Source organism: Sardina pilchardus, chromosome 2 (genome assembly GCF_963854185.1).
Source record: "Sardina pilchardus chromosome 2, fSarPil1.1, whole genome shotgun sequence".
Taxonomy (NCBI): domain Eukaryota; kingdom Metazoa; phylum Chordata; class Actinopteri; order Clupeiformes; family Clupeidae; genus Sardina; species Sardina pilchardus.
The window spans coordinates 6406294-6415326 of NC_084995.1; the positions used below are offsets into that span (position 1 = coordinate 6406294).

General features: G+C 40.2%; 1 protein-coding gene across 1 annotated transcript; it reads right to left on the reverse strand.

Annotated features, from left to right (window-relative positions):
* Positions 1-2527: 2527 nt before the first annotated feature.
* Positions 2528-5734, reverse strand: LOC134060820 (cytochrome P450 7A1). The gene is made up of 6 exons (XM_062517355.1): positions 5612-5734; positions 4942-5182; positions 4150-4757; positions 3702-3832; positions 3306-3484; positions 2528-3197 (listed from the first exon to the last, which is right to left on the reverse strand). The coding sequence occupies exons 1-6, from the start codon at positions 5689-5691 to the stop codon at positions 2895-2897; spliced, it is 1542 nt and encodes a 513-aa protein (XP_062373339.1). The 5' UTR covers positions 5692-5734; the 3' UTR covers positions 2528-2894.
* Positions 5735-9033: the final 3299 nt, after the last annotated feature.

Here is a 9033-nt window from a genome sequence, read left to right on the forward strand (position 1 = left end):
AAGGCAACCCTAAGAAAAGCCAACTCCATCTTAGAAGACTCTACCCATGTCTTACACAGAGTTTTTGAATGGCTGCCCTCTGGCAGGCGTCTGCGCTGTCCTCTTGCTAGGACCAACAGGAGGAAGGCTACTTTTACTTTTGAGGCTATTCACCTTCTGAACTCAAATATGCTCCCAGCCCCCTCCCCCTCTCTCTCCTGGTACTAGGAGACTGGGACCCACCCACACACACACACACACCCCTGTCTGTCCTGTTCTCCCTTTTGTCTTGTCTTTTGTCGTGCGTCTTATATGTCACTATGCCTGCATGGAGAAATTGCCCCTCGGGGATAAATAACGTTTTTGAATTGAATTGAATTGAATGAATCTAGGGCAGGTTTTTTATGTTAATATCATCAAATGTTGCTGGTGCGTTGGTAGGCAGGTATCAGATAGGTAATTAAGGGGGTATTCACACCTGCCTTGTTTAGTTCGATTAAAACGAACTCAAGTTCGTTTCTTGCTTGGTTCGGACCTTTTTGACTGGTGTGAATACAATCACTCGAACTCTAGTGCGGACCAAACAAGCGGACCGAGACCCAGCTGAGGAGGTGGTCTCGGAGCGGTTCCTATCGAACCCTGGTGCGGTTCGTTTATGGTGTGAAAGCAGACCGACCTCGATCCGACCCAGTTACAGAAATCTACCTTTTTTGGATTTGACGAGCTCCCGTAGTTTTTGCGCATTATGGGAAATGTAGGATAGCTCCGTGACGCACAACAGCTGTAAGCAGCAGTGGGCTAACGCTTTTTTGCCAACAATAATTTGATTTTGCATCTCCTACCCGTTCCGTCTTCCGTAGGCCTGCTGTTAGCATGTTGGACACACATGAGAGCTGTTTTGTTGCACGTCTTCGTCGTTGCAAAATTACGAGCATGATATTGTTAAACTTGCATCAAACGGTCTTGACGCTCAAGCACTTCTGCAAAGCTTTAACTGTATAAACTATATTGCTAGGATAATAACGAGTACAGCACGCAAACATAGTATTTACGTGGGCCAACTTTGACTTTGGCTTCCTATTCTTCACCCCACCTACACGTTTACCAGCCAATGGTTGAACGACCTTAGCACATGTGCTTTTGTTTATAAATTCTGGTCCGGTTGCAATTAATCACGGTGTGAAAGCGAACCGTACCAAAAAAGAAAAAAAGAAAAAAAAATTGGTCCGGACCAAATAAGTGAACTAACGGACCTTCCTGGTGTGAATACGCCCTAAAAATCAACTTGCTACTCTGTTCATAAGTGCAAAAGCAGTCACACCTTACTTGGAAAAATGGACTCATGTTTGGCCAGCTGACACCAGCACTTGGAGCTCAAAGTTTGGTCATAGAACATAGTAACATGCCCGAGAACAACCTTTCTCTACCCAATGACCTGCAATAATCATTGTTTGCTACGCCCCCTTTCCCCTCCACATGCCTGCAAGGTAAAGTCCATTCCTTTTTTAACTTTTATAGTCAACTCTCCATTACAACTCTGACACCATTGCCTACAATGATTGAAATTAGAACCCTGTGGTTTAAACCCAGTTCTCCATTAACAACAAGTCTGAATACCATCTGTAGTAGAATACAACTCTAGCTGGAGCAAGCAACAAAATGTTGTTAATATTGTTTTTGCTGTCTCACCCATTTTTATATGACCTGTAGTGACACGAATGATAGCATTATGACCTGTGATTACTAGAGTGCTTTTAATCGAACTGAAGTGACCTGTGTTGGCCATCACACACAATTTCATTATCACTCACTTCAAGATAACTCTGTGTCAGCTGGCAGGAAATCAAGAAGGCAATCTAAGAGCAATATTGACACAGACAAATGCAATTTGCTATTATCCAGATAACTTAAGTTGTAGAATGTCTACAGGATTGATGTGCTGTATTTATGTTTTCCAAAAGGTTTTCTTGGAAGAAAATGTGGACTATTGCACATTAGCTCTGGCCACTTGAAAATGCAACGGGCAACCTGCTTGTGTGCAATCAGTGGTCACTTGAATTGTTGCGTATTTGGACTTGTGCTCCTACTAAGTTTTCTTATCCACCTCGTATTGTCAGTTAAGTTACATGATGAGGGAGATGTCACAGTGAGGTTTATACATTAGTGAATTAAACGTGATTTTGACTTGTGACCACAGCCTAAGAACACTTACATGTTTACTGTTGTGTTTTCACTGTTGAAAAATGTCACTGTTGTGACATTTAAATTTTTTGTCTTTGAAGACTTTTTTTTGCCTATTATATTTTGAATATTATGCAGTTCCATTATAAAACCAAATGGTAAAATGCAGGGTAAGAGGACATTATGTTTTGATGCAGAAGTCCCCCTTATGCAATCATAAATAAATACATTAAGATGTGTAAAAATACAGAGACTATTTCACTCTATAAAAGCCAAAATAGGTGAATGGCAGGAAGCGATGGCAGGAGCAGCATGACAGCAAGAGGCTGCACTGCCAACCAATGAGCTAAAGAAATGTTGAACAAAATGAGTACAAAACTACACATTTTAATGATGAGGACACGTTTACATATATTATTTCATCAGTCAGAATATTTAAAGCCTATGTACATCTGTGATTGCAACAAGAAATAATTGACAATTCACAGAGATTGTAAAGCTTAGAATCATTCATTGTTGTTGAAATGTTAACCTGGAATCTACTAGGAAACTGTGTGCAGTAAATATTACTGATAACACAAGATCATCAAAAACATGCCTGCTGTCACAAACAGCACCATTTACAGATTACGCACAATTCTTATTTCTAAACAAAAATCTATGTTTATGCACATCAGTCAGTGGTAAAAAAAATAATATCAATATACATATAAAGACAATAATTTAACATGCTCTCAACACTGATACTTCAATCGATACTTGAAGTCAACATCATATGTTGGCTGGAGGATTCCCAAACCAGCTCGTGACTGGTCAAGTGGGGGGACTTTAACATTAGAGTCCAGCAGCTCCATATCAAAATATGCTAGCAAAAGCGCGAGGAACTGCTTGATTTCATGCACAGCAAAGAAACGTCCTGGGCATTTCGTTACCCCAGACCCAAAAGGCATATAATAGTAGCGGAGCTTGCGTCCATCTCTGTAAAAGTTAGTTTTCTCCTGTCCGTTTTCATCCAAGTACCGGTCATATTTGTAGGTCTATTAAGAAAAAAAGGAATTTAGAGAGTTGTGTTAGCATAATGGTATATTCTTATTACTTCTGATATAGCCTAGTAAGGATAAGGTAATGGGATTAATTTAACCAACCAGAGGATCCTCGTAGATCTCAGGATCAAAATGAAGCATCTGTGGATAGAGTGCTATTACATCATCTTTGCGTATATGGTAGGACTCCTTGTTGTCCAGGTGGAGCAGGAAGTCCTCCTTGGCAACTCGAACATTGAGAGAAGCACTTGACAGACGCATAGCTTCCTTGATGATACTGTCTGTTAAGCAGAGAACAAATAATTGTAATCTACATATATCTATTGTGTGTGTGTGTGTGTGTGTGTGTGTGTGTGTGTGTGTGTGTGTGTGTGTGCATTGTAGCACTTTGAGATCATTGGTTTGAAGTAAAGTGCAATAAAAAATAAAATGTATTATTATTATTATTATTATTATTTCAACTAGAACATTATAACATTGATGTGAAGATTATTTTACCCAAAACCGGCATATTGTCCAGTTGCTCTCTGGTCAGAACAAGCTGAGGGTTCATTGGATCTGCTTTCTGGTGGGAACTTTCTAGGATACTCTCCACCTCCGCAGTAGCAGCTCGCATAGCCCCAGGGCTCCTGTGGACATGTAGGAAGGAAACAAGATTACTAACCACATTTGTGTTTGTCAATTCTCTAAATATGTGGTGCAGTTATAGAGAAATTGTAAAAGCAGCAAAAACTTGCTCTGTACTTCCAATTAAAGTATTAGAATTTCTTCCTGTGACATATTATGCGATACTTCATTTGCGCATGGTTGGGTAGCCATTATCACTCATAGTGCAATCAACACCAGCTATTATCAGCAGCTTTCACTGAATCAGTTGATAGCATTTATCTTGAGCCTACTGTATGGTTCCCTGATTATCTACCATACATTAGGGTTGTGCTTGTACCTGATCATGTATAAGAGGGCCCAGAAGGTAGCAGGTAGGGTGTTGGCCTGAGACGCCCAAAGCAGAGCCACATGGGTACGGGCCTTGCTGATGTCGTTGAATGTGGACAGGGTGTCGTTTAGGAGCATGCGAAGAGAAATCAAATCGGACATATTTTCTCTCTTGCTGAGATTCTCACGGAGCATCGTCTTAGCTAAGTTCTCACGGGCACTGTGGGCACTCTTAAATACATGGATGGGCAGACCAGCAACCAGCGCTGGGAAGATCTTGTCAAACTCTTTAAAGTTCTCCAAGGCATTGAGCACAAGGGCTTTCTGTGCATCCTGGTGAGCCTGGATCTTGTCGCCATTTCCCAGCTCCTTTCCAAACAATGTGAGGTAACCTGATTCGAACATAACCTTGTAACAGAAGGCAAAGATACCATCGACCTCCCAGTTAGAGGTGGTGACCTTGAGTGTGTCAGACTGTAGCATGACTGTTTGTAGATTCTCCATCATATTCTCAATGAGTGAAGGCAGAGCTTCTCCCTGTAGAGTTTTAAGGAAGGTCTGGTGCAGGTTTTCTGTTGTGTAGCCATGGCTTGGGTCCATGCTCTCATGGCCAAAAGCCTAGAATAAATACAATCAAAATTAGACTCAAAAGATACTTAGATAAGTATTAATTATGTGCTTAATTAAAATGTAAATAAGATTTAATTCAGCTTAATACAGAAGTGTTACATTGAAGGGAAGTGACAACAACTTAGTTTGATGAACCATATTTTTAGTGTCTTCAACTGATTGTCTGACATACCTTGACGGATGCATTAAAGTGGAATTTCTTCCAATCAAGGTGTCTGCCCTGCCGGATGACTGAATGATAAGAGAAAGGATCGCACAGGAAGTGGACATAGTCGCCAGCAATCTTACAAGTGAAGATATGGCCATATTTCTTCTGCCGACTTCGAAGGAATTCTAGGGGGTTGGCACCAAATTGGAGGGCACATCCAAGATATGGGATCCAGCCGTTCTCCACTGCTGGCTCTCCAGGTTGCCTAAAAACATTCAATCAGACAAAGAGAAGTTATCAAGTTCCATCATGTACATTGGCAGACTAACTGGGGGTACTGGTTTCTTCACTTTCCCAATAGGTGTGGGAAACACTACGTCAACGTTTTAAATGTTGATTTGATGAACAAATTATACCAGAACATATTGCCCTAACTTTAGAAGGTATTCAGTTCTCTTTTTTCCATATCTTTGTAGATGAATTATATAATTGAAATATGTCCAGCTGAAAGAGCTTAACACCATCAGTAAAAAGAGATGTACACCCTGTGATCAGCTGGATTGTTACAACAGTCCCATAGCAAGCGCTACATATGAGAAACTCCAATTACATGTACATGCATCTCAAGAGGAAAATACTAAAAAAAAATGTATTAATATTAAATCAATATTACTTTCAGTTAATCTATGTTTACCTCCTTCGGATCCCTAAAATCAGCCACAAGCAACAGCAGAGTCCAACCACAACAGCCCATATGAATGCAATGCTCATCATTGTTGCAGTTTGAAAACAGGAGGTATGCACTGAAAATGTTATCCTGAAGGGTGCACTGAAATGTTCTTCTCCGTCTCAGGTTTTATAGTATGTTCACATCACAACTTATGACGTAGTTGCATATTATTGCCAGAAGCCTCTTGGAAATCAGTGTGTGCAGAGGTTTCTGTGTGTGCTTGTGTGTGTGTGTGTGTGTGTGTGTGTGTGTGTGTGTGTGTGTGTGTGTGTGTGTTTGTCTGAATCTACATGGCCTTGAACTGAGTCCATGGACACCTCTACCTGTGGGCTAGCAGACTGTACTTTGATTACGACTGTTGGTTGGGAAACCAACCATTTCAAGGTCTTTGATTTGTGTGAGGACAGTGGAAATGCACATGATAACATATTTTTTCACCTCACCTTTTATTTATACAATAATATTGTCCGGCACCTGTATTCATACCACAGTTACACTTCAAAGATATATTAGATGAAACAAAATCTCTCTCAGCAGACACATGTTTGCAGAAAATCATATGATAGATATGTTCTATGGTATTAATTCATCAAACATATGACCGTTGTGCTCTATAAGCATGCACTGGCAAAACATCTCCTCCTGTTAGCCCCCACCCTACCCCATCCACAATTTTACATCACAAATACACACACACACACACACACCGAAATACAAATAAAGTTTCCATACATCAAAGAAACAAAAATAATTGATGTGCTGAAGTATTCAAATTATCACTATATTTGCGTCAATAGGTAATTTGCATAAATCACATCCATAGTGCTGATTCTGACAAAACGCACCTTTGACTTTATACTGTAGTAACCTAGATGTGTTGCCTCTAACAGGGGGTACTGCTGGTTAAGAAGGCTACTGATGGTTATGAATTGCAGTTGGTCACATGGTTTACTGATTTAGTTCTCCAGTAGTGTTTTGTGTGTTCAATGTAAAGAACAGGTACAATACAAAGAAAACATGTTGTGATGATTACATTTGACTTAGCATAAAGAACAAACAAAATACATATTGTTATATTTAGTTAGGGGCAGCAAAACATACATTTCTTTATTCGGCTCTTTTTTTCTGATTTCCTGTCAATTAAACAAACTTAGTCTTAGATAGATAGATAGATAGATACTTTATTGATCCCCAAGGGGAAATTCAAGTCTTACTTCAGGACTACCTGTACTTAATCACTTACACCTGCAGAACATACTTTATCTGAGGCAGTTGTCAGTTACAGTGCCTATGACGCTGCCAACATTGATGAGCCAACTAAAATGATAAGCGAAGACCTTGAAGGCCATCTGCTGTAGTTTTAATTATTAACACTTGTGGAACTAGTGGGGCGTCCACTTGGCCTTGAAACCATAGATAAACTATACTGGATGTCATGCTTTGTGATCAATCCTGAAACTAAATCTGTTCAAGGGGATGTTTACCAGCTCTGCAAACACACTTTGACACAAATTCAGGAGGCTGTAATTTAACAGATCCCTGAATAGCAAAGTCAAGCATATGAGAGAGAACAATTGAATTTGTGAAATGCTGCTTATTTCAGTTTTGCTTTGTACACAATGCAAAATGACACAAGGTAATGAATAATACAGGGGGGGGGGGACAAATATAACTGCAAGCAGTAATTATCAGGGTCCAAGCAAAATGGAAGATATGTCCTTAACCCTCTATGGTACGCATTATGATCTGAAGGGGCAAGATTTTTGTAATGTTTTTCCTGCTTAGAAATAGTCACTTTAAAGGTAGGCTACATTATGTAGGATTTTAAGTGTATTAGGCCCTACCTCAAGTCAACATCTGCATTCATAAATAGATCCTCTTTGGTGTATAATAACCTATGCCAATGATCTGACTTGTCCTACTGGGCGAAGAATCACTTCTCTGCATTTACATAGAAAGGGACGTTCACCGGAAGGCTTCCATGTCTTTCCGGTGTATGAACGGCCGAGAGGGACACACTACCTGTTAATACCGCTGGGGAAAACGTGTTTCACGTTACACAGAGAAGCAGCGTGACAATTTTCAATGTAAAGTCTATGTAGCTCAGCGCTACATAGACTGTAATCTCTAGATGCTTCACAGTCTGTAGAACAGCCATGCAAGGCATCATTACAAAGTACAAAGAGTTCTAAGTTTGTGCATAACAAACCTGTGTGGATGAAAATGCTAAATATCTCAATCTGGAGAGAAAAATCATCAGGGATGTTAGCAAGCAACCCTGCACATCCGCCAAAATGATAGTTGCTGACCTTGAGACCTCTGGGGTTAAAGTCTTGAGGAAGACAGTAGCGAGGGATTTTTATTGTGGAGGCCTCCAAGGTCATCGGCTGAGAAAAAACCCATTACTTCAAAAGGGGCGCTTCAAAGTCAGACTATACTTTGCCCATGCACATTTAAAAGCTAAAAATTAGTTTTGGAAAACTGTCCTTTGGTCTGATGACATTAAACTGGAGCTGTTTGGGCACATGGATGTTGCCTATGTTTGGCGAAAAAAGGGAAGGCCTACAACCATAAAAATACAGTTCCCACAGTGAAGCATGGTGGTAGAAGCATCATGTTATGGGGCTGTTTTGCTGTCTCAGGCACAGGGAGCCTTGTTTGGGTGCAGGGGATCATGAAAAAGAAAGATTATGTTGACCTTTTGAGGGATAACATCAAGACGCCTGCTCTTAGTCTAGGCTTAGGACACCACCAAGTCCTTCAGCATGATAATAAGCCAAAAGTGGTCTGAAACGCCCTAAAGGATACCAAAATCAAGGTGCTGGAATAGCCTACACAGAGACCAGACCTCAACCCCATTGAGAATCTGTGGCACGTGCTTAAAGCAAGAGTCCATACAAGAAAACCATGCAGTTTGGACGAGCTGGAGCTAAAGAGTGCTTAAGAGATATGTGCCAACCTAGTAAAAGATTATTCAAAGAAGTTGTCAGTTGAAGCAAAGAAAGGCTACACTATTGACTATTAATGGTCTGGGGGCTAATAATTTTGAACATGTCAATTCTTGCTTTTCTTGTCACAAATCAGAGCATGAGTAAACAATGATCATCAAACTTTGTGGGCATACTGTCTTTGCGCTTCTGTAATCATATAAACTAGGCACATTTTTGGAAATGGTCATTTTCATGTATAAACAAAGGATTATGTCTGAATTCATAAGGGGGGCTAATAATTTTGGGCTTAACTGTATATCAAGACATTTATAAGGACTCGTTGAACACGATGTGCTCAGTGTAAAACACTGCGATGAATTGAAAACACTTCTTCTCCATTCATTATAATGACTTGGGCCTTTTTTCGTTCAGTGTTACACTACAAACAGTACTACA

Excerpts from the sequence above, each read along its gene's own strand:
- LOC134060820 (XM_062517355.1), bottom strand. The coding sequence starts at position 5,691 with ATGATGAGCATTGCATTCATATGGGCTGTTGTGGTTGGACTCTGCTGT. Across the intron at positions 5,183-5,611 it reads ATTTTAGGGATCCGAAGGAG|GCAACCTGGAGAGCCAGCAG; the intron begins GTAAACATAGAT and ends GAATGTTTTTAG. Across the intron at positions 3,485-3,701 it reads GGACAATATGCCGGTTTTGG|ACAGTATCATCAAGGAAGCT; the intron begins GTAAAATAATCT and ends TCTGCTTAACAG.